Below are 27,093 nucleotides of genomic sequence, written 5' to 3'. Positions count from 1 at the left end.
TACTTGGTCATTAATGAAGGAACTGTTCTAAACAATAAGGCAGACTATTGGCAGAAAATGCCTCTGTACAACATAGGAACCTCCTGAGGATTTGCTAGCATTGCACAAAAAAATTAATGCCATAATGCAAATAGCAACCCCTGTTTTGATGTAGTGTTTTGTGGCCAATCTTTGATTCCAAAGTTAATGCTACAAACTGGACTCTAAAACAAAACTTCTGCATGCACATTAGCTAATATATAAGAATCAGAGTATTCCAGGACCTTGCATCCTGAGATCTGAGGGAGGTATGGGTCTGACTGAAATCTATTACATATGTGGACAGTGATCATGGGACTTCAGGCTTATATGATATGCTGTAAAGACCAACACATACAAGACGCATTCAACCATATAACACACAAAAACAAAACAACCTCAATTTATACAATTAGAGCAGTTATTCAGCAAATGTAAAGGCTTGTCACAAACTTCCCCACCTTAAACGCAGAGTCAGTACAACTCATTGGCTTTAGAAGTGGGAATTTAAAACACTGGACTAACAGAAAAGAAAACTGGCAAGACCATCAAGACCTGTTGTACTTTTTTTTGTTTTAGCTAGGGACTGTTCTCAGCTCATGTAAAGTATAATCTGGTATTTTTATTTATTGTATATTACATATTTTCTACTTGGAAAAGTTTGGTCTTATTGTGGGTTATGTTTTTAATATTGTATTGTTTATGAATTATTTGTTTAGTATTAGGTTTATTTTTGTGTTTCTGTATTCATGTTTACTTATGTTCCCTGCCCCCTTTTAAAAATAAGAGTATCAAGAGGTGGGACCACCATCATGTTCAGCTGGTGGACAGCCCTTTGATAAATTGTCTGAGACAGAGATCCATGTCTTCCTGAACGGAATTATGAGTAGTCAAGATTAGGTCATTAGTAAGCATTGTCTATTTTTGTGATTTAAGCACTTGATTGTGTGTGTGTGTGTGTGTGTGTGTGCGCCATGTTTAATGCACAATATTGTTTGCTTATTTTATTGTCCTTTTTATTGTTTAATAAATATTTGAAAGAAAAAGGAACAGAGTATCATTTTTGTCATTAAGACTAGGGATTTACAGTTGTCCTCTCCTTTTGAAAAGAATTTTTGAACTTTTTTTTTTGTTGTTGTTTTGTTTTAAACCTTAACACTAGAATTACCAAAGCCTACGAAAAAACTTGTAAATCTGGCCTACCTTAAATCCCTTTGCACCTCTCCGTTGTGTCTTTTGTCTTGTAAATGTGCCGATCAGACAAGCTGCAAGCAGCCTACTATGCCATCCACCCACCGCCGCAGAACGGGCACAGAGTTCTCCCAGTTCCAGCCTTGATTATCTTGGAGTGAAGTGCTGGGGTTTTAGAATGGAAATAATAGATTGTTTCATGTGTGTTCCGTTTCTACAATAATCTGGGCAAAATGACACCTTTTATTGGCTAACTAAAAAGATTACAATATGCAAGCTTTCGAGGCAACTCAGGCCCCTTCTTCAGGCAAGATGTAATACAGAGACTAAAGTTCCCTATGTTTATATACACACTCTAGGACAAGAAACAACACTGGTAAATCTTTAAATGAGATTAATTTGTTTACATTTAAAATAATGAGCAAAACTCTTGATGTTTTTCTACCTGCAAGTAAAAGCTGATTTCCCTAGCCCATCGGAGGCAACAAAGCTTGCATTTTTTTTAAAAGAAATTATAGCCTAGCCCCAAGGTGGAATGGAAAACGTAAAAGGAGACTAAATTGGGTTCACACCTCTATTGCCTGAATGTTCCACATCCAAAATGGCAAAAAAAAAATCGAATCTCCATTTGCTGCAACAGAATGAGGTAGTAATGAAGACTTTCCTTAAATGGTGTTCTCAATTTTTGGCAGCCATCAAATTTAACTGAACTAGAGAGATTTTGTATGGAAGAATGGTCAAAAATACCTCCATCCAGAATCCAGACACTCGTCAAAGACTATAGGAGGCGTCTACAGGCTTATATTTATACAAGGAGGCTCAACTAAATATTGATGTCATATCTCTGTTGGGGTGCCCAGATTTATGCACCTGTCTAATTTTATTATAATGCATATTGCATATTTTCTGTTAATCCAATAAACTTAATGTCACTGCTCAAATACTACTGTTTCCATAAGGCATGTCAGATATTAAAAGGAAGTTGCTACTTTGAAAGCTCAGCCAATGATAAACAAAAATCCAAAGAATTAAAAGGGGTTCCCAAACATTTTCATATGACTGTATGTCAATGCATCTAAAAACCATTGTTATTGATATGGCTGTTGTGTATTTATCGGAGGAGCAGAACTTTCTTTCATTGCTTCACAATGTTAATGTTAAATAATTTGACTAGTTGTTCTAAAATAACAAGAATGGTGGAACCAAAAGGGAATTTTTTCTCTTTTCTATTAAACTATGACTCCATTTGCCAGTGCATTTTCTATGAAGATGATAAGATTTTGTAAATCTTGCATTAACTGCAGTATTTATATACAGAATAAGAAATTCCTATGTAATGATATGATGTTTTGCAAAATTGTGTTACTCTTATCTAGATATTTTGATACCCTTCTATCTTTACAAAACATTGGGTGTAAATTTGGCTCTGCTATCCTCTTTGTATTGAGTGATGTAAGTTGTGAATTTTATAGCAATGTTATGCAGATTATCCTAGTCTTAATTAGCTTAAACTCTTAAGCAATCTTTAGTCTTGTCATAGTGAACTGAGGTGTTTATGTGCAGACTCCATCAGACCTGATGTAATACAGGACGTCCACTGGAATCCTTACAGTGGTGATATCAGCTGCTACTTAAAAGAATTTCCCCAACAATAAATAAATAATAAACAACTGAGAGTTTTTCAATAACACATTATATATTACTTATGATAGACAACAAGCATGCAATCTCATAGTTGTGGAAATTAATTAAATAAATCAAGTCCATGTTATTAGTTCCTTCTTCTTTTTCTGGCTGCTCCCATTAGGGGTTGCCACAGCGGATCATCTTCTTCCATATCTTCTTGTCCTCTTCATCTTGCTCTGTTACACCCATCACCTGCATGTCCTCTCTCACCACATCCATAAACCTTCTCTTAGGCTTCTTTTCCTCTTGCCTGGCAGCTCTATCAGCATCCTTCTCCCAATATACCCAGCATCTCTCCTCTGCATATGTCCAAACCAACACAATCTCGCCTCTCTGACTTTGTCTCCCAACCGTCCTACTTGAGCTAACACTCTAATGTCCTCATTTCTAATCCTGTCCATCCTTGTCACACCCAATGCAAATCTAAGCATCTTTAACTCTGCTACCTCCAGCTCTGTCTCCTGCTTTCTGGTCAGTGCCACTGTCTCCAACCCATATAACATATCTGGTCTCACTACCGTCCTGTAGACCTTCCCTTTCACTCTTGCTGATACCCGTCTGTCACAAATCACTCCTGACACTCTTCTACATCCATTCCACCCTGCCTGCTTACACTTTCTTTTTCACCTCTCTTCCACAATCCCCATTACTCTGTACTGTTGATCCCAAGTATTTAAACTCATCCAACTTTGCCAACTCTTCTCTCTGCATCCTCACCATTCCACTCACCTCCTTCTCATTTACACACATGTATTCTGTCTTGTTCCTACTGACCTTCATTCCTCTCCTCTCTAGAGCGTATCTCCACCTCTCCAGGGTCTCCTCAACCTGCTCCCTACTATCGCTACAGAGCACAATGTCATCAGCAAACATCATAGTCCATGGAGACTCCTGTCTAATCTCGTCTGTCAGCCTGTTCATCACCATTGCAAATAAGAAAGGGCTCAGAGTCGATCCGTGATGTAATCCCACCTCCACCTTGAATGCATCCGTCACTCCTACCGCAGACCTCACCACGGTCACACGTCCCTCATACATATCCTGTACCACTCTAACATACTTCTCTGCCATTCCCGACTTCCTCATACAATACCACAACTCCTCTCTTCTGGCCTTCTCTATACTTCTCCATCAACATCCTCAGAGCAAACATTGCATCTGTGGTGCTCTCTCTTGGCATGAAACCATCCTGCTGCTCACTAATCATGACCTCACTTCTTAATCCGGGCAGGGTGCCAACCCACCACAGGACACACACAAACACTCTCTTCATTCATCAGTCTCTCAAAGTACTCTTTCCATCTGCTCAACACACTCTCCTCGCTTGTGAGTACGTTTCCACCTTTATCCTTTATCACCCTAACCTTCTGCACATCTTTCCCAGCTCGGTCCCTCTGTCTAGCCAATCGGTACAGGTCCTTTTCTCCCTCCTTAGTGTCCAACCTCTCATACAACTCATCATATGCCTTCTCTTTAGCCTTCACCACCTCTCTCTTCATCTTGCACCTTATCTCCTTGTACTCTTCTCTACTTTCTGCATTTCTCTGACTATTCCACTTCTTCTTTGCCATACTCTTCCTTTGTATACTCTCCTGTATTTCCTCATTCCACCACCAGGTTTCCTTTTCCTCTTTCCAGATGTCATGCCAAGCACCCTTTTGCTGTCACCCTTACTACATCTGCTGTAGTTTCCCAGCTGTCTGGTAATTCTTCACTGCCACCCAGTGCCTGTCTCACCTCCTCCCTGAACTCAACCTTGCAGTCTTACTTTTTCAACTTCCACTATTTGATCCTCGGCTCTGCCCTTACTCTCTTCCTCTTCTTGATCTCCAACATCATCCTACAGACCACCATCCTATGCTGCTTAACTACACTTTCCCCTGCCACCACTTTGCAGTCTTCAATCTCCTTCAGATCAACTCTTCTGCATAGGATGTAATCTACCTGTGTGCATCTTCCTCCACTCTTGTACGTAACCCTATGTTCCTCCCTTTTCTTAAAAAAACATATGCACCACAGCCATGTCCATCCTTTTGGCAAAATCCACTATCCTCTGACCTTCTTCATTCTTCTCCTTGACACCATACCTTCCTACCCATCACCTCCTCGTCTCCTCTGTTCCCTTCACCAACATGCCCATTGAAATCCGCTCCAATCACCACTTTCTGTCCCTTGGGTACACTGCTCATCACTTTATCCAACTCACTCCAAAAATCTTCTTTCTCGCCCATCGCACACCCAACTTGCGGTGCGTATGCACTAACAACATTCATCATCACACCTCCAATTTTCAGCTTCATAATCATTACTCTGTCTGACTCTCATTTTATCTCTAAAACACTCTTGACAGACTGTTCCTTCAGAATAACTCCTACCCCATTTCTCCTCCCATCCACACCATGATAGAACAATTTGAATCCACCTCCGATCCACCTGGCAGTTTACTCCCCTTCCCTTTAGTCTCCTGCGCGCACAATATATCAACCTTCCTTCTCTCCATCAAATCTGCTAACTCTCTCCCCTTACCAGTCATACTGCCAACATTCAAAGTTCCTACCCTCAGTTCCACTCTCCTTACCTCCCTCCTCTCCTCCTGCCTCCGGACACATCTCCCTCTTTTTCTCCAGCCAACAGTAGCCCAATTTCCGCCAGCACCGTATTGGCCAAAAGTACTGGTGTTGTTCGTTATTAACCCGGGGCTCGAACGATCCGGTATGGAAAACTGTATCGTTGTCCACATATTAATTTGACAAAATTTTACACAGGATGCCCTTCCTGACGTAACCCTCCCCATTTATCTGGGCTTGGGACCGGCGCAAAGATACACATTGGTTTGTGCATCCCCTGTGGCTGGGTTTCCATGTTATTAGTTCCAAAGATACAGAAATTCCACTGTACAGCTCCCCAAACCCAGACACAAGAGACACAGAGCCCAGTCTTGCCAAACAGCACGCCTTTATTTAAGAGGGAAAACACTTTTCTCTTGCTCCCCACTATACAGCACAACACAAAGCACCAAATGTACAAATAAGCATAATCCTTTCTTCTTCCTTGCCTCTTCCTCTCTGTCTCTGTCTCCATTTCTCCTCACACAAGCTTTGTCCTCCTCCACCCGACTCTGGCTCCTCAACTTGAGTGAGATGACTCCTTTAATAATGCCCCCAGAAGTGCTCCAGGTGTTCCTTCTCCCAGCAGCACTTCCAGGTGTGGTGGAAGTGGTGCCACAAGGGCTTTACCGTACCTGCAGAACCCCTTGGAGGTGCCCATGAAACCCAACAGGGCTGCTCCAAACTACAACTCCCTGCATGCCTTGTGGGGATCTGTGGTGCTGTAGCAACCCAGGTAGACTGCCCTCTAGCGTCTTAGGAGAGATAATGTCTCAACTATGCTTTCTCCCTCAGTCCTTCCACCCAGTCGGAGTCCTGGCTGGGTAATGATCCTGACCATCCATCACATTAGTCACAAGCCTGACTAACATGTTTTGGACACTGTAATTCTTTTTTACGACTGCAGACGGCTTTGCAATCCTGTTGGGGATACTCCTGTATGTACTCACAAAAAATACACTAAACAACTATTATTACAAAATTTATTTATTAATATGATAAAAGTAGCATTCATGAGAGTAAGCAAGTATTAATGATGGACATGACCAGCCAAGGTGGGGACAAACATGCTGAAAGACAGATGAGATCACAAATTCACCAAATGTTTTTCAGTGGGAAATTTTGAAGTTTCAAAAATAAGTATGGCACGCTGTATTCAAAATATCTTATTGAAAAACTGAACTGCCCTGTCAAGAAGAAAAATTGTGCCAAATTTAATCAAAATCAATGCTTTTTTCTGGCCAGACAAATGAACAGAAAGACAGACATGGTGATTGCAGCAAGTGCTTTTCACATTATACATGAACACACCTAAAAAAGATAGAATTGGCACGTTACCCACAGAATTTTTTAAACTTATGGATATGAGCAACAAACAACATATCTGTTAATTTCATTTCATAAGTGTATGTACTGGAAATGTTTAAATAAACATTCCACTTAATAAATACATTTAAAATGTGTTTTGGAAGTATTAAGAATTGTTACAAATGAATAGATATTTGTATTGCAAAACAGTACATAGTGCTTACAAGGTAATGGATAAAAATTTTTGTTCACAAGGAACCCCAGTCCTTAGAATGAATCGAAGAGGAACCATAAAGCCCCCTGGTCCACAATAACAAAAACAATAGTTCTTAACTATACAGTAATCCCTCCTTGATCGCGGGGGTTGCGTTCCAGAACTCCCCGCGAAAGGTGAAAATCCACGAAGTAGAAACCATATGTTTATATGGTTATTTTTATATTGTTACACTTGGGTCACAGATTTGCACAGAAACACAGGAGGTTGTAGAGAGACAGGAACGTTATTCAAACACTGCAAACAAACATTTGTCTCTTTTTCAAAAGTTTAAACTGTGCTTCATGACAAGAAAGAGATGATAGTTCCGTCTTACAATTAAAAGAATGCAAACATATCTTCCTCTTCAAAGGAGTGCGCGTCAGGAGCAGAGAAGGTCAGAGAGAGAGAGAGAGAGAAAAGCAAACAATCAAAAATCAATAGGGCTGTTTGGCTTTTAAGTATGCGAAGCACCGCTGGACAAACCAGCTGCAAGGAAGAGAGCAATGTGAAGGTAGTCTTTCAGCATTTTTTTAGAGAAGCGTCCGTATCCTCTAGGCCAGTGTGCAAACAGCCCCTCTGCTCACACTCCCTCCGTCAGGAGCAGAGAATGTCAGAGAGAGAGAGAGAGAGAAAAACAAACAATCAAAAATCAATACGTGCTGTTTGATCTTTTAAGTATGCGAAGCACCGTGCAGGAAGCATATCGCTTGACAAAGCAGCCACATGTAGGCCCAACAAGGATGGCAGCAGTGTGAAGGTAAACTTTCAGCGTTTTTTGAGGAGCGGCCGTATCCTCTAGGGGTGCGAACAGCCCCCGTGCTCACAATATATTTGAGGAGTTTTATTTAATACGTAATACGCGCTCTGGTTGGGTAGCTTCTCAGCCATCTGCTAATAGCGTCCCTTGTATGAAATCAACTGGGCAAACCAACTGAGGAAGTATGTACCAGAAATTAAAAGACCCATTGTCCGCAGAAATCTGCAAACCAGCAAAAAATCTACGATATATATTTAAATATGCTTACATTTAAAATCCACGATAGAGTGAAGCCGTGAAAGTCGAAGCGCGATATAGTGAGGGATTACTGTACAGGAGTTTACTAACAAAACAGTGATTATAATGAACAAACATTCAAGCCCACAATTCAATTGTTTGGAATGGGAAAGGGTTAGTTAGTTTCATGATACATTATGTAAGGATACAGGTGTGTTGTTTACATTTCCTTTTATTTGTTGAAGTCCTGTAAAATTAAGGGGATCTTCGGTTACCCATGGTTAAGGAAACATTCTGAAGACATAGACTGAGCTATTAGAGAGCTAACCTTTTAGTAAGACCATTTTCTGTGGCAGTATTAATTTTGCACTCAGTCAATGTGCAGACTTTGAGGATATTTTCAGTAAACAACAGTCATTAATTTAAAATCTGCATTGTCCATATGATTATGCCATTAGTTTGGAGTGGGACTGCTTAAGGGAAGGTTTTATCCATTATCTCATCACGAGACAAAGGCTGTGGAAGAGTATGTTCAGGAATATAGCTAATGGGTTAACTAGATCATAGTCTAGTCTGAATGGTGCAGGATGTTATTTTAATCTCTAAGAAAGCCCCCATGGATTACAGGGATCTTAACAAAATTACAATTAAGATCTAGTTCTATTAAAATTCATTTCATTAAAAGTTCATTGTAAAAATTCTCCCTTGGGGCAAATAGATAGATAGATAGATAGATAGATAGATAGATAGATAGATAGATAGATAGATAGATAGATAGATAGATAGATAGATAGATAGATATCCATCCATCCATGATCAAATGATTGATTCCACAGTTTTTAGTTAACTTTGATCTTACATGTGAAAGCAAATCTAATTTGAATTTGTGTCAAATAAAATATCACTTTTAACACTACATTGGGCTATTAAGAATATTTGGTAATGTCCAAGAGTTTGGCAAATTCATCAACAGTCCTACAGTCTTTCGTCAATTACATTTCTCAGGATTTACTGGGTTATACAGTTCTGGCATACATTGGTGATAATTTAATCTGCTGTCTGGGCATTGAATTGCATGTTCTTATTGTAAGAGAGATGTTACCCAAAATCTTGGCAAACAGATCATTTGCCAAATTACAGAAGTATATTTTTCATTGATTTTGTGGTATGGTACTAGATAAGCTAATCTTGAAATGCATCTTGATAAAACTACTACCATTCTTAATGGGAAACCTCCAGAAATTATTAAACAGGTTTGGCTTTGCCAACTATTGTCAATTGTTTATTAGAAATTTCATCTCCTTAATCAGTTCTATTCTTTGACTGAAACATCTACTAAGACATCTGTGTGAATTGAGGAAGCTCAACAGGCTTTTGATACAGATAAAGGATACATTCACCTCTACTCCTACCCTTAGACACCCAAATATCACCTTAGTCTTTCAAGTGGAAGTAGATGCATCTAGTATTGGTTTGTAGCAGTTTTGTCTAAACAATTTCTGGATGCTAAAAGATTTCACTCATGTACTTACTATTGTACAATGTGGTAGGCTTTAGAATAAAATTATGATTTAGGAAATGTTAGTCTTAAAATTGTCATTAGAGGAATGGAGCCATAGGTTGGGAGAAGGTGTTCACACTTTCAAGATTTTCACAGATAATAAAAATCTCATTTGTCTGAAAACTAAATAGCAATCAAGTACATTGGTCATTATTCTATCATTTTCTCAATTTCCCAATTACATATCTGCCAGGGGAACATAATGTATATAGCCTGGTGCATTATCTAGACTGTTCAAATCTGAAACTGCTTCTGCTGAGCAGTGTCAAATTAATTTGTGTCTCTAAAGGTCGCCACTATCAATAACTCATTTGCCACATTCAGAATAGCAGTACTACTTCTCTCCGGGTTAATTACTCCAAAATGTCTTGGATTATTTACTATGAAAACTGGAGTGAACTTCACTTTTTAGTCATAAGGTTTCTGTTGTACTGCTGCTACTGTTATTCCCTTAATTGCGCAACCATTGCTTTGTACAGCACAAGATTTGTTCCCAATAATGTCTCCTTTTTCAGGTCATGTGGGATTACAATAATCAGCAGGATGTGAAGATGGACCTAGAAGCTTTTTTTTTGTTTGTGCTGTAGATCAGGACTTCTCTTTAGTATGATTTCTAATATGCTGATTAAGATTGCCTCTGGTGGTGAATCGTTTTCCACATTCAGAACAGCAATATGGCTTCTCTCCAGTATGAATCCTTGAGTGTGTTTGAAGACTACTACTGTTAATAAATCTTTGGCCACATTCAGCACAGCAATATGGCTTCTCTCCAGTATGAATTCTTAAATGGATCTTAAGATGGTCAACTTGTAAGAACAGATTTCCACATTCAGTACAACAATACGGCCTATGCCCAGTGTGAGTTCTCGTGTGTCTCTGAAGATTGCCACTGGTGGAGAATTCCTTTCCACATTCAAAGCAGCAATATGGCTTCTGCCCAGTATGAATTTTTGTGTGTCTCTTGAGAGTGCCCATTTGTGAGAATTGCTTGCCGCATTCAGAACAGCAATATGGCTTCTCCCCAATATGAATTCTTGTGTGGATCTGAAGATCGCTATTCTTGGTGAACCGTTTCCCACATTCAGAACAACAGTATGGCTTTTCTCCAGTATGAATTCTTGAGTGAATCTGAAGATTAGCATTCTTGGAAAATCGTTTGCCACATTCAGAACAACAATATGGCTTCTCTCCAGTGTGAACTATTGTGTGAATATGAAGATCACTACTGGTGGTGAATCGTTTCCCACATTCAGTGCAGAAATATGGCTTCTCTCCAGTGTGAATTCTTGTGTGTCTCTGAAGATTACATATCTGTGAGAACTCTTTCCCACATTCAGTACAGCAGTATGGTTTCTCCCCAGTGTGAGTTCTTATGTGAATCTGAAGACTACTATGGGCAGAGAATTGCTTGCCACACTCAGAACAGCAATATGGCTTCTTTTTTGTACAACTGTCCTTCTTACCATTGTCTTTAGATTTTTGTTTTAACTTTTTCCTCTGCTCTTGTAAAACAGATAATTCAGACAAATTTGCATTGGGTATCTGTTGTTGAGTGCTCATTTCATCTGTCCTTGTTAGCTTTACACTAGGCAGAGAACTCTGCTGCAATGAGTTTGGTGTCAAGATCTCTGATCCTGATTTTAATATCTTTGAATTTTCATGTTGCTCTGTTAGTTGTGGTCTGCACTGCAAAGATATTTGGGGAAAAGAAGGTACACTCTCTTGTGATTCTGCAGAAATAGAAAAATGCAAACATAGAAAGTTTAGTGATATGCTAAGAGAATACACTATTTAGCATAGAATAGCTTATTCTTGTTAAAATAAATTCAACTCACAACAATGTGCCAAAACTGGTACTTTAATTTTATATTCTGTATTACAAATTGTCATCACATAAGAATTAAATTAACTTTACTTCCACTCAGTGGCTCATGGCTCAGTGCACTATACACTATCTAGAAATGCAGATAACATGGAAGAAATACATTCTATAAAAACACAAAGCATAAAATGTTCAAACATTAGTGAAATACAATATGTTATATATGCAAACAAAATATAAAATATCATATAAGATTCTGGTAAACACATATACTATATACCAGGCATTTCAAACACGCGGCCCGCAGAAATCTGTGCAGCCCGCATGACAGATCCTAGTTAGCACTAAACTTGTACAAAATGATTAGTATCATTTGTAATTGAATCATTCTGCATCTTCGGCGTTACTTATTGACTTTTCTTACTTCCGCCTTCTGACAAAAGCACGTTTTCCCATGGCATTACGGTACCGGAAACGTCATCTGCTAGTATAGTTGCAACTGCGGTGTCAGCTCATTGATACCCTAGGCATGACACTGCGCCATCCACCCCACCCCCACCCCCTCCCAGAGCCTTGACCAAAGTTAATGAGCCGCGACGTCACAACTGAAGTGCTAGGCTACAGCAGCCTGGCAGGCTACACTACTGGCTGGGCTGCTGAGACTGGCCACTGGGCAGAACTGACCATCACGAGTAGTAATAGCTCGCATATTTTCACTTTTTTTTTTTTTGCTCTAGTTTTATGTAATTTTGTGCTAGTATTATAACGAACAGTTAGTGCAGACTACAGCTAAAGATCTGAAGTGGACGCAAGAAGTTGGTGAGTTGTTTATTAACAAATTTTTGTGATATTGAGTTGGTAAAATTAGTGTAGGTCAGGGGGCTTTTTGCATATCAGCTTATTTTACAATATAAACTTTGAAGTAAACTTAGTAAAGTAAAATTTGATTTTTGGAGGATTTGTTTTCCAACTTGAATTACTGAAGCTGAGCAATGAATTCAGTGAGCGTTTTCGTGATATCAGTTCACACGAACAAGACTTTGCACTGTTTACATCACCCTACTCTTACAACGTTGAGAATGCACCTGAGAATATCCAAATGGAATTGATTGAACTGCAGTCAGATTCTATTCTGAAGGTAAACTACAACGAAGTTGGTGTGCCAGGCTTGTATGCTTACCTGCCACCCTCGTATGTGCAGATCCGTAAGTTGGCATTGACAGTACTGTCTGTGTTCGGAAGCACTTACCTTTGTAAGCAATTGTTTTCGTTAATGAAAGCTACCAAAACCCCACATCGCTCAAGACTTACTGTTGAATACCTTTCATCTATACTAATAAAAGGCAAAGCCCTCACTGACTCACTCATCACTAATTCTCCAAGTTCCCGTGTAGGAAGAAGGCTGAAATTTGGCAGGCTCATTCCTTACAGCTTACTTACAAAAGTTAAGCAGGTTTCATTTCGAAATTCTACGCATAATGGTCATAATGGTCAACAATATCCGCCATGTTAAACTTTATTTATGGCCCCATCTTCACGAAATTTGGTAGGCAGCTTCCCTGCGCTAACCGAAACCAATGTACGTACTTATTTCGGTGGTATGACGCCACTGTCAGCCACCATATTGAACTTTCCAAAGGTCTTTGTTACTTATGGGCCGATCTTCAAGAAATTTGGTACGCAGGTTCCCAATGCTAACTGAATCCTACTTACATACATATATACGTCCATAGCCTGCAGCTCGGTTGCCGTGTGAGGCGCCGTTGGGTCCCCCATCCCCACGCCTCCCACATAGTTGGCTGCCTACCTATATAAGGCCGTCCATCGCTCCGGTCTCTTCTTCGCCACGGTATTCACGTCTCCCTGCTGATAACTGCAGCCTTTTTATTTAATCCACAGCTTCTCCACTGTTTTATTGTTCGTTTATTACGATTATAGTTATTATGTAGGTATTTTAGACTTGGGTACCTGAACAATGTAAACTATTTCCTTTATCGTTCCAACCGTACCCCCATTAACATGCCTATCGAAGTGATCACCATCGATCAAAGAACTGTCACTTACCGAGTGGTTTCCATGCCCGGAGATGGCGCCTGCCTTTTCCATTCTCTGTGTTACATATTGCACGACCATATCAGGCTCACTCTTGATATCTGGAGGAACATTGTGTCTTATGTATTGAATGACTGGGACAGGTTCAAGGTGTGGACTGATGACGGTACAGGAGATAATTATACTACACAGGAGCACTAGAAGAGTGAAATGCTTAAGCCATTCACCTATGGTTCTGCATGTGAGTTGATGGCTGCTGCTGAATTGTTAGGTTGTCGCTTTCAAGTGTACCAAAGTGACCCAATATTTTACACCTTTGGACCACTGCCAATGCCTCTTAAACATCTTAGATTCACAGGTGACGATTTGAGTAGTGGACACTTTGATGTTTATGAATGTTTCAACTCTCAAAAGCTGGATGCGAAGTTATCGATGAAACCCATTTCAACTCAAACGCCTCCAATTTCCAGTAAGGCTCTGCTTTGCAATGACAATTAATAAGTCTCAGGGACAGACCCTACAAAAGGTTGGCATTGATTTGAGGCAAGATTGCTTTTCACATGGCCAACTATACGTTGCATGCTCAAGAGTAAGCTCAGCACATAGCTTGGTCATATTACAACCGGAGGGCCGAACTGACAATGTGGTATACAAAGAGATCCTTAACAAATAATTATTGGTATATTTTCCCTCAGTTTAAAAAGGTTTACTTTTCTTCTTAATAAAAATTTTAAAGCAGTACTTTGCCACTGCGAAGCGCGGGTATTTTGCTAGTCCCTCATAAAAGTTGCAGCTCCACAAGATTTCAAGCCTGATATTGATGAACTGGTTACTAACAAGAGATGCCAAGTGATGGGACAAAACAAATAGATCTCAGACTGTAAGGCTCCTATATAAGGACCTAGCTAAGAGGCTAAGACTCTAATTGTATGCTGTTGTATGGAGATTGTATGGAAATAAATTGCTTTTGTTTAAACTTTAAGTGTTACATTTTTTAAAGTTTTCAGTATTGGAAAGAAAGCTACAATAACTTTGTATAATAGTATAATAGAATTTGTTACAGTGCGGCCTGCTGACGCACATATGGCAGTCGAAGCAGCCCACCAAAGGTACTGAGTTTGACATGCCTGCTATATACTGTATATTGGGCATTCACTAAGTTATCAATAATAACTATGACAGAGATGATTACTTTTACTCTTATTAGGCCACAACACAGTGTTGTTTACAGCTTCTTTTAAAGATATGGTCTAGGTCAGCGGTTCCCAAACTAAGTCCTGGGGACCCCCTGAGGCTATAGGTTTTTGTTCCAGCCAACTTCTGTGTTTAATTGGACTCCTAGCCTAATTAAGTGAAGTGTTATTTCCCAGTTTCTGTGTTTTGGGCTAAATGAAGAAATTACAAAAATAAGCGTGTTAATATATTTTAATAAAAATTAAGACATTATATGTGGATAGTGTTTTTTGAAAATGTATGTTCATCCTCATTTCCATTCTGTCTTTCAATTATTGACCAACTAGTGGGTCTGATGCTGAGGCAGTTGCAGTCTTTCATCGCTGAGTGTTGTTTGCCCAGGTGTCTGCTTTGCTTGTTTTTAATTGTCACTATTAGGATACAATGAAGGGAGAAAACAACATATAATAAGGGGAAAATATAGGAAAATGACAAAAAAAAGAGTTAAGCTTTTAATGAGAAAGCAAAAAATAGTGCTTTTCTGAATGCAGAATAAGAGAAGAGAAAAAAGAAGAGCTAACTAAATGAGATCAATTGTTACCACTTGCTGTGAATCTGGTTGGAACAAAACCCTGCTGATGCCACAGGGTGTTCCTGGGATCGAGTCTGAGAACCTCTGGTCTAGGCCAGTATGATGGTAGTTTTAACATGGATGTGGATATTAACTTCTGTGTACAAAAGTATTTGAATTACAAGTTTATAGTATTTGTACTTCACAGTACATGTGTCTTGTTTCATAACAAATTCACCATGGACATAAAAAGATGTAAAATCATGCTGTCACTGAATTTTTATATTAGAGAATGATACACCTTCAGAGATTCATTCTCACCAGTCAGATTATACTAGCAGCAGTGCCTATCATATGCCACATAATCAAATCAGCTGCAGTATTACATTGTGGCAGTATGCACGTCAAAGATGAGTCAAGCTCTGTCTGGCCTTTGACTTCAACAAGAGAAGAAAATTAATCTACAAAAGATTGAACCATAATGGAGAATTAATAATGATAGAACATGAGATAACAGAAAATAAATTAGTTCTGGCTCAGTTAAATAGATTCTTCATGAACTATTACATATAAGCAAGGTCTGTACACAGTGGGTGCCCAGAATGCTGACTCCTGAAATGAAGAATCACCAAATGTAATATTGCAGGGAAACTCTTAAGTAGGGGTGGGCGGTATGACCAAAATTCTATATCACGGTATTTTTCTAAATTATCCCGGTTTCACGGTATTCGACGGTATTTTTTTCCCCATGCATGAGTGGATGTTAACCACATTTTCCACTGCAATTACTGGCTAAGAATAACCTATTCCACTGTCAAGAGTATTGTACAGTGTACAAAAAAAACATTTTAATGTGCACACAAGTATTAATACAGTTTTGCATTGCCCCATAAAGTGATAGTTTTCAAGGGGGTGGCACTAATGGAGAAGGTATCACATTGCATGACAGATGCAGTCAAAATATAGAACCTTTTTATTGAACAAATTTTGCAAAAACAAACTATAATTTTGACAACATATTTTCAACCATACAAAGAGGCATTTAGACTTAGTAAAATATCCAGAAGTGCTTGTCAAAAATTGTATTGCACCGAATATGTCTTAGAAAAGGAATAAATAGTAAATATTTTTTGTAAACCAACTACACTTTCTGTTAATGTTAACAATCTCTGTCCACTGACACGTTAAAGTGACTTTTTAAACAACTTTATCATCATTAAACTGCATAATATTTAAACTAATAAATAATAACAATAAAATAAATAATAGTATTATTTCTGATAGTTGCACTATTACTTCAAGACTTCAAGTCCAGGTGCATTACACAGTATTCACCAAATTAAAATAAAATAAAACAAGTGCAACTTGGTGATGACATCTTTACCAACTGAACCATCATTTAGGCAAACTGCATTAATATGGACCTTGCTTCAAGCTAAGCTATACTGGGAAGGAAAAAACAAACTATATGTCGAGAACAAAGTCAACATTTTCACTTTATTCTCGCCGTTTATGTCGAGATTAAAGTCGACATTTCCACTTTATTCTCGCCGTTTATGTTGAGATTAAAGTCGACATTTCCACTTTATTCTCATAGTTTACTTCATAATTAAAGTAGAATGTCGTAAACTAAACTTCTTCCTAAAATCAATGTTTAATCAATTACTTAATTTACCCCGTCATAAATTAATGCAGCACATTAAATGCTTTGTGTTACGTTCCCCGACCCAGTGGTTAATCACTATGCTTCTTAAGCGATCACCATACAGAATCCATTCACTTCATGATATTCCTGCTTTCTGAAAATTTAGAATGCTAAGATAAATACTTGATATCATTTTCATGATGAAATGCATTAAAGCAGGTATTACATATGCACGGTAGTGAGGCGGTAGTGCTGCTCCCTCGCAGTAAGGGGTCCCCAGGTGTATGTTCAGTGTAGAGAACTTTATGGCAGGTGTGACGAGGCTCCAAAAAACTGGATGTATGAATAGCTATCGCACAGGTTTAACTTAAATATTGTGTAAATGTTGGGTTTGTGATCTGCTGGATTCAATGCATGTTCTTCTGAGCGGGCTTTCTTTATTGCCTGCATGCTGTCTCTATCTGACATAGGCTACCAAAACCCCAGTTCCTATCCTTCCTTTTTCTGTCACCACATCACCAATCACCACACGATAAACATCTTTGTGAAATTAAAACTAGTTATAAACTTAGCCCACGGAGTGTTCAGAACTTTAAAAATATCTTTGTTATACATGTTTAATTATACCATCCATTCAGAGTTGTGCCCCTCTCTGAACGAATCACTTAACGCAAAGCATTTAATGTGCTATATAACTTATGACGGGGTTTGAGAAAATCTAGTAAATTAAATATTCATTTTATGATGAAGTTTAGTTTACGATGTTCTACTTTAATGACAAATTACGAGAATAAAGTCAAAAGAATATAATCTCGTCATAAGCATCAAGATTAAAGTGGAAATGTCGAGAATAAAGTCAAAATGTCGTCACACTATTACACAGTACCCAGGTACATTACACTGTATTGAAAACAAATAAAACAAGTACAACTTGGCTTGCAGTATTATCCAGTAGTATAGAAACAGTATTTACACATCTGACCTTTTAAAACTAAAGCATCTCCAGGCGACAGATGTGACTGCTTTTTTTCGGCTCTCTGTCCATTTTCACCGCGCGGCATACCTATGCTACCGCCCACTATTTGGTGGTGTAGCAGTGAAAAAGAGCCCTAGTGCAACAAATCTGTGTTTAGCGGTGTAGCAGTGAAAAAGGTCCCCACTTGAACAATTTCCCACTGTGCCACGTTCCGAACGTCGTTTAGGCAATTTAAACCGGTGTTGCGGTATAAGAAAAATCCATATCATAAAAAAAATAAAAAAAGTTTTCGGTATGAACCGGTATACCGCCCAGCACTACTCTTAAGGTTATGAATTCAGACTGGGAGAAATTTAAGGAGTGTTTCATACCTAACGATTATACTTGAATATATTATTACGACACCGAGATCAAACCACAATTGAAATAAATGAAGCATGGTTATTGTTCAACACTAAACAAATTTATGGTGTATGTCGGCAACATCTTGAGCACAATATTGTTGATAATAAGGGTGAAATCTGCACCAACTATGTGTTTCAAAACGACCACACAGGCAGTCAGTATTACACTTATTGCTTTGGAGTTTACATCAGTTAGTCATGGAAAAGCAGCGAGGAAAGCAGATGACCATTAAAACATTGATGGTACATTTTTGATGAGAACAGGCTATTTAGACCAATTATCTCACCAATCCTAGGACACCTAATTTTTCCAAAATAGCACTGATTTAAGTTTTGAACATGCCTAAAGTCCTATTGTCTACCATTTTTTGGGTAACCTATTCGTGGTGTAAGTGGTTCTTTTCATGAAGGAACTCTTTCTAACATTTGTGTGATATCCAACCTTAACAAGTTTCTATCCATGTCCCCATGTTCTTATTAAATGTATTTTAAGTAACTACCAGGATCCATTGCTTTAATTTCCTTCATAATTTAAAACACTTCAATCATGTCACTTCTTACTTTTCTGATTGTTTAAACTGAAATGGTTCAGCTCTGCCAATCTTTTTTAATAGTTCATACTTCTTAGTCATTAGGACATCAAGATAAATAGTTCATTATTGTTAAATAAAATTAAAAGCTTGTAAAACATCTCTTCAATTAAATCGCTAAGTGAAGCCAGGAAGTTCTCACATTAGACAGGTGTAGCAATGACATGCAGTTGTTGTGAGAGGCCAACGTGTGCATTCTAAAGAGGGACAGGGGATTGAACTGAATATATTGTAGCCAAAAAGGGACAATAAAGTTACTGAAGGTGAAACAGGCACACAGGAATACGAAAAAAAAAGCCTGAGAATCATTTGAAAGTCATGTAACGTTCACAGCTAGATCCATACCCACTTAGTAATTACATACCTATTTCAAGTATATCCTTTCTTTCTAAAACTCATTATTCATGGCTGAATTTGGGAACCTTTTATCAATAAATTATGATCATGTAGTGTTGATGAAGGATTTTAATGTACATATTGATGTGGAACCAGACACTTTTAGCAAATATTTTAATTATTTGTTAAATTCAATAGGATTTTGTCAGACTGTCATAATCATAACCACATTTTAGATTTAATTATAACTTACAGAGTTGAAATTCAAAATGTAAATATTACTCCATTAAATTAAGTTATTTTTGATCACTACTTAATTATTTTTGATTTGGTTCTGCCCTTACCAATACATTCACAGATTAAAACAAAGACAATGTGACATCTAGATTGTAGCTCTGCTTCAAAATGTTTAGCTATTTTGAGTAAGTCAAGTGTAATTGTGGAAAACAATTTAGATCAGCTAACATTAAATTATAATATGACTTTGAGAGACACTTTGGATGCAGTGGCTCCTCTTAAAAGAAAAAATATCACAGCACAAAGAAACTGGGCAGAGGTTATTAAAAATAAAAAATAGCTCTCTTTAAAGCCCGCTCAGACTACTCTTCTAAAATAATAATAATAATTTTTGTGTACTGCTTAGAGCAGTGGCTAACTCTATAATTGGAAATTCACAACTACAGTGCAAAATACCAACAGACATTAGTAGTACAGATTTTATGTACTATATAATGAAAAAATTGAAAATATAAGATCCCAGATCTCAGTAACACAGTGCAAACCTAATACTAGCTTGGAAAACCTTGTCTTGCCTTGCATTTTTAATCCTTTAACTGAACAGGGCAACCTAATTTTAATTTCTAAACTGAAACCTACTAGTCGATTCCTAGAACCAGTGCGAACAAAACTAGTATAAAACACAATGGATACTCTTGCAGAACCTATTCTCAGCATTACCAGTAGCTCATTATTGAATGGCGCAGTACATGATGCACTAAAAGTATCAGTAATCAAACCATTACTGAAAAAGTCAGACCTAGAACCACATATAATCAATAATTATAGAAACATTTCAAATTTACCCTTTCACTCTAAAATATTAGAGAAAGTAGTCACCAATCAGCTTCAGTCTAATTTAACAGGTCCAGGCCCCTCATGGACCCCGTGATCATCAGAGGTGACTGTGTGCAGAGGGTGCAGACCTATAAATACCTGGGAGTGCAGTTGGATGATAAACTGGACTGGACTGCCAATACTGATGCTCTGTGCAAGAGAGGACAGAGCTGAGTATACTTCCTTAGAAGGCTGGTGTCCTTCAACATCTCCAATAAGAAGCTGCAAATGTTCTATCAGATGGTTGTGGCGAGCGCCCTCTTCTACGCGGTGGTGTGCTGGGGAGGCAGCATAAAGAAGAGGGACGCCTCACGCCTGGACAAACTGGTGAGGAAGGCAGGCTCTATTGTAGGCACGGAGCTGGGCAGTTTGACATCCGGGGCAGAGTGATGGGCGCTAAGCAGGCTCCTGTCAGTCATGGAGAATCCACTGAACAGTATCATCTCCAGACAGAGGAGCAGCTTCAGTGACACACTGCTGTCACTGTCTTGCTAAACTGACAGACTAAGGAGATCATTCCTCCCCCACACTATGCGACTCTTTAATTCCACTCGGGGGGGTAAACGTTAACATTATACAAAGTTATTGTCTGTCTGTTATACCTGCATTTTTATCACTCTTTAATTTAATATTGTTTATCAATATGCTGCTGCTGGAGTATGTGAATTTCCCCTTGGGATTAATAAACAGTTATAATACAGAAATGGCACTAACATGTTTTATAAACGGCATGCTGATATCATCTGATTTAGGAAATTCCACTGTAATTATGTTGTTAGATTTAAGCATAGTATTTGATACCATTCACATCAGGTTCCTGGATGGCAACCCCCAAGGCAGACATGTGGTCCATTCCCACCATCCGGAAATGACCCTCTATCTGCAGCAGCCAGGTGTTACGTGGGCGTCTCCTTGGCCTGATCCAGCCACTCGGGTCCTTAACAATCAGGATCCTGCAAGCCGGATCACCCTCAGTGAATTGCACCACATGGCCATTGTGTTGTAACTGACGCTCACTCACAATGTAGGTAATGTGCCTCATTCGGGTCTCCATGAGCAACCACTCATTCAACACAAAGTCAAACCAGCGGTACCCAAGAATTGTCCAAAAAGGCACAGTACCAAAGGAGCCCAGTCTTCGTCTCAGGTCACTGGATAGTGTCCATGTCTCATAACCATACAGGAAGACAGGAAGCACCAGGACTCTAAAGACTTGGACCTTCGTCCTGTTGCACAGATATCAGGCGCACCACACACCCCTTTCCAGCGACTCATGACCCCCCCATGGTATCTCAATCCATCTACTGACTTCATAAGAAGAGTCGCCAGAGACATTAATGTCACTGCAAAGGTATGTAAAACTCTCGAAAAGGTCGACACTCTCTCCGCAGACACACTGCTTATGGCTGTGCCTAAGAGGTCATTATAGGCCTGGATCTTGATTTTTATCCAGGGCACTCGCAAGTCCAGACACTCAGACTCCTCGCTCTATCTCACGAGAGCCCCAATCAGAGCCTCCATTGTCTTCGCACAGCAGCTAGACCCCACGACCCTGCCCAATACCCAGTCCATGAAAACATTGAACAGAGTAGGAGCAAAAACACACCCCTAACAAACCTCAGAATCAACAGGGAAAAATGCATAAGTTCTGCCTCCTCTCTGCACAGCAGTCACAGTACCATTGTACAGGACAGCCATAATATTTATCAACCTTTAGGGGATCCCGCAAAGTCTGAGGATGTCCCACAGGGCAGCTCAATCAACTGAGTGAAATGCTTTATGAAAACTGACAAAGACATCAAAGAAATTCTGACGATACTTGCGTCTGTGCTCCATGAGAACCCTCAGTGCTAGGATGCGGTCGATGGTAGACTTCTTAGGCGTAAAACCAGACTGCTCCAGTTGCTGGTAGGTGAGCAAGTGATCACGGATCCTATTGAGGACGACCCTAGCAAGGACCTTACAAAGTACCAAGAGCACTGTTTTCCCACTGTAATTGCTGTAATGCAAGCGATCACCCTTCCCTTTCCAGATAGGGATGAAAAGTCCCATTTTCCAGTCAGTTGGGATGACACCAGACTCCCAAATGGAAGCAAAGATTTCTTGCAATGCCAGGAGGACAGCTTTACAACCAGCCTGGAGAAGTTCACCCCAGATACCACAGATCCCTGCAGCCTTCCCTACCCTCAGCTGGTTCACCATCTGTGCAATGTCAGTGAGACTGGGTGGTTCACGGATAATTGGAGGATCATTCTCAAGAACCAAGGACCAAGAGATATCCAACATCCTAGCTGGAGGATCGGCATTAAACAGCTGCTCAAAGTAGCCTGCCCAGCGGATCACAACTGCAGTGTCATCCATAAGGACCATTCCATGAGCCTCCCTGACTGTGACTCTCTGAGGAACAGATTCAGATGTGCGTAATGCTTCAATTTCTCTGTAAGCAGGACGTGGGTCACTAGACCATAGATGGTGCTTCACTTGCTCACAGATTCCTCTATCAAACACCTCTTTATCTGCACTCAGAGCCCTCTCAGATGTCCCTCTCAGTTTCCAGTACAGACTGGAGCTTTTGTGAATGTGTTTATTTGATATCTGGACTTCAGTCTTCACACATTATATGCTTAACATCAACATTTTGTTATTATTACTAGAACATGAAAAAAGTTTCTGTTTTAGTTATGTGTTAGACATTTTTTGCCTCGCATTTCCTGTGATACCACATTTACAAAGATCATTGTAGACAAGGAATACACATGAAATGTATGTATTCCAAAAAGCAATATATTATTTACCGTATATAATTCCAGATACCTAACTCCCACATACACAGGCATCAGCTGTGAGAATTTTGCCTCTGACTGCTGCCTCTGTTGGGGATGGTATAGCAGGCTGCTTTCTGTTTGTGCTGATTGACACATTTGCAACACAAAGACGCTAATGAGGAGGTGCGAGGGAATTTAAGCTGGCCTGGCCTTTTGAATATAGGTTTCTGGGATTCTAGTGTTAATAAAACAACAGTGGGAGGTCGAGCTTTTAGCTAGAGTGCCCTCAAGCTATGGAATGGTCTGTCTGCTACTATAAGAGGTACCATTTCAGTCTCAGCTTTAAAATCCTGGCTAAAGACTCATGACTTCAATTTAGCATACCCTGAGCAGAGATGCTAATTAACTGTGCAAACTGCACCTCTGTGGTTAGTCATTAGTACTAAAATAGAAGTAATATAATAATCATAAACTGTTACTAATGCTTGCTTGCTCTGTTTCTCTTCTCTATACTCACATGTGGCACTTGGTGCCAATGCTCTACTACAAAGTTGTTTGCCTGCCTATGGAAAAGTCAACTCTAATAAAGGAGCACTGGAATCATTGGGCTGAAGGGTCCTTTCATCAGATTGGCTGGCCCATCACTGATTCAGCTGTGGAATGGACTGGGTTTGATTTCTTGTTGGCTGAGGTCTCCAGGACTCTGAACAAATCTTTATCTGAATCTATTCTTGCATTTTGCTTTGTAATTTGTACTATTATATTGTATTCTTGAGGGCTTGCTAATTCAGAATAGACAGCAGTTGATAACAACGCATTACACCATATTTTGCATATCCAAACATTGTAGCAACATGTCCACAGATAGAGGATGGACAGTACAGTGGGTACGATTAATTTAACACTAGAATTACCAGAGCCAACGAAAAAACTCGTAAATCCAGCCCACCTTAAATCCCTTCACACCTCTCCATCAGCCTCTTTTGTCTTGTAAATGTGTCGATAAGCCCAAGCAGCAAGCAGCCTGCTATACCATCCCCCCACCACCTCAAAACGGGCAAGAAGTTCTCCCAGTTCCTGCCTTGATTGATTATCTGGAATTGAGCTACCCAGAACTGTAAGGGGAAATAATTTGATGTGTGTTTTGTGTCTACAACAATCTATGTAAACACATTGTTAAAACAGAAACATTTTTCATGTTTTAGTAATAAATAATGAAATGTAGACATGACCTGTATAATGTGTGAAGGCTGATGGCCAAATATCAAATAAACACTTTCAAAAAAGGTGCAAGTACAATACGACAGCTTCCGTGATGCAACGGTTCGAACTGCTGACTTATAATCCAGAGGTCGTGAGTTCGAAACCATCTCCCCCGCATATTTACCGTTTTGAGTAGTGAGCTACTTTTATTGTTAAAATTATACAATAAAAACATATTTTTGATTTGCTTCAGATCTGGTGTGAATTTATACTGCCGCTGTTAGTTAGAGTCATATCAGAAGTGGGGTGGGGGGCAAGGGAGAGCGTGAACGTGACTGAGAGAATAAAACTGAAAAAAAGCTAACTTGTACAAATACCATACATTTACAGCTGATCTAACGCTGTTCGTTTTCAAATAATATTGCATCAGTGCAACAATGTTTTCTGATTGGTACTATTCAGGTCATAAAAATTATTTCTTCAAAATGTCACATATATTTGTCTCTTTCTTTTTTGCCCGGTGCTGCGTTGACATCGTGCACCAGAAGTCGTGAGCTTATTCAGTGCAAGCAGGAACACGCAGGTGGGCGGTTGCTGTGTGCTATAACACGCTTGACTCGGCGGCGATCAACCCACATGTACTGTACAAGGCATGCATGTGGTCCACTGAGAAAAGAAGAGTGTTCATGGCTCACCTTGCAGAGGAGCTTCGTAGTCACTTCTTACAAGAAAAGGCAATGGATAAAGCAAAACAGGACGCAACATTGACAAGCTTATGTTCCAAGACCACTGTTTTCCCAGTCCCTACAGTGTAATAGTAACCACAGCATAGAGAGAAGTGTGTACATTGCAACAGGAACACATGTCGTAAATGTAGAAAGGACGGTCTTTGGTTGTGTGGGCACTGTTAACATTTGAATCTGATGACTGCATATAGCACGGAACTGATCTCTCTGTACTATTCTTTTCTCTGCATGTCCTGGAGTACAAAAGAAACAGTACCGTGCACCAAAATGTGGCGACTGCATGGTCAAGATCGAGAGAAAAAAAAAACGCGGTCACTGATTACAAACGCAAGAAGGCATGTGAATGAATACGAATAATATGAATAATGTTGCATCAGTGCCACAATGTTTTCCGAAATGTACTAAACAGATCATAAAATGAGTTATTCCAAATATCATATATACCTACGTCTCTAATTTTTGTCAGTGGGGCTTTGACATCATGGACCATAAGGTGCATACTAATTCAGGTGAGCAGGAACACTCAATAAAACTGAATAAAAAAAAATCAAGTGACGGTGAGACACGAAGAAGGCAGATTCACCAGCGTTTGTGTGTCAGCTTTTATCCCTCCAGATCACAGAATTTCCAGTTCCATTGTCTCAAAACACCACTCACATCTACAGTTATTCCCAGTTTCAGATAAAAAGTAACCGCGTCAGATCTTGGGTTTGGGAATGTGTGTTGGGGGGGGGGGGGTTGTTGTATTGTGATCGTGACTGAGAGAATAAAAGTGAAAAAAAAAAAACATTAACTTTTACAAGTGCTATAAATTTACACTGGTTGTTGTTACAGACACAAATCAAATGTATGTTTTTATTGTATAATATTAACAATAAGTGTAGCTCACTACTGAAAACGGTAAATTTGCAGGGGAGATGGTTTCAAACTCACGACCTCTGGATTATAAAGTGGCAGTTCTAACCACTGCACAACGGAAGCTGTCGTATTGTACTTGCACCTTTTGTGAAAGTGCTTATTTGATCTTTGGCCATCAGCCTTCACACATTATACAGTTCATGTCTACATTTTGCCATTTATTACTAAAACATGAAAAACATTTCACAAAAACATAGCACAAAAGTGCTAACAAACAGTAACATACTATAGCTTTCACTAAAGTTTGTGGTGTACATCGCCATTTAGGATTGACATCATGATCTGAAATTGGATAAACTCAGACTTGACAGACCAGCCACGAATTTCTGAGTAGGAAATTCAACTTAAGGGGATGTTCCAGTTGAAAATTCCGATTAGGAACTTAAAAATTCTGAATTCTCATTTCAAATAGAATGCAGAATTTCACCCTTTGTTGGCAACCTAAAAAGCCTGTTTTCTGTCAAGGATAGAACTTTCTGGTCAGAGATGCCATGTAGCATACTTTTTCTTCGCTACTTTGTGCTGCTTTCATTCCATCTACTCTCTTTTGATCTGCTATGACTAACTGTACCCTGCTGTCCTGGATTGTATGAGGGTTGGCAGTGAATGTAAAAAGAGCACATGTACTTAACTGCTCGTGGCGCAAGAGGGTCGATGTAGTTTTTATACAAAAGACCGTGCTTTTACAAAATGGCAGGATTTGGCCTCCCCTTAAACTCACACTGCCATGAAAGACAATAAACCAGTTTATCAAGCATACCAAATAAAACTCCTCCTGCTGTATGGATTTTGAAAATAGTGTTTGTTAAAACACTTTATAAAACCAGTGAAAACTCTTAAATGTAAAATAAGTTCTAACACAAAATGTGCAAATCTGTTCATGCAGAGGGAACAGAAAAAAAGTGATTTTGTGTCAATGTACCTGTGTCCCGAAGTTAATGTCTTCATTTAAAGATTTATTTGAACTCTATGTAACATGTGAGCCTACTCCTTTAAGAAAACATTAATAAATACAAAGAAGATTTCATGCCGTTTAAAAACTGTTTATAATACACTTGCATAATTTACAAAAATAATTAAAAAAAAACTGTCCCTACTTTTCACCATGAAATTTTAAACTTCAACACATTTCCAACTTTCACTTAAAATATATGAAACC

At 39.1% G+C, this 27,093-nt stretch overlaps 2 protein-coding genes across 2 annotated transcripts in view; one reads left to right on the top strand and one right to left on the bottom strand.

Annotated features, from left to right (window-relative positions):
- LOC114668170 (oocyte zinc finger protein XlCOF6-like) overlaps window positions 1-27,093 on the top strand; it is a 93,316-nt gene that overhangs the window by 34,324 nt on the left and 31,899 nt on the right. The gene's annotated exons all lie outside the window — the stretch shown is intronic.
- LOC114667391 (zinc finger protein 501-like) overlaps window positions 6,487-27,093 on the bottom strand; it is a 29,680-nt gene continuing 9,073 nt past the window's right edge. The window contains exon 3 of the mRNA XM_028822674.2: window positions 6,487-11,350. Coding sequence (XP_028678507.2) covers window positions 10,209-11,350 — 1,142 coding nt within the window. The 3' untranslated portion in view covers window positions 6,487-10,208. The remainder of the gene's footprint in view (window positions 11,351-27,093) is intronic.

Source organism: Erpetoichthys calabaricus, chromosome 1 (genome assembly GCF_900747795.2).
Source record: "Erpetoichthys calabaricus chromosome 1, fErpCal1.3, whole genome shotgun sequence".
NCBI lineage: Eukaryota > Metazoa > Chordata > Cladistia > Polypteriformes > Polypteridae > Erpetoichthys > Erpetoichthys calabaricus.
The sequence above is the reverse complement of the archived record's forward strand: the minus strand, read 5'-3'. Positions and strand labels throughout refer to the sequence as shown.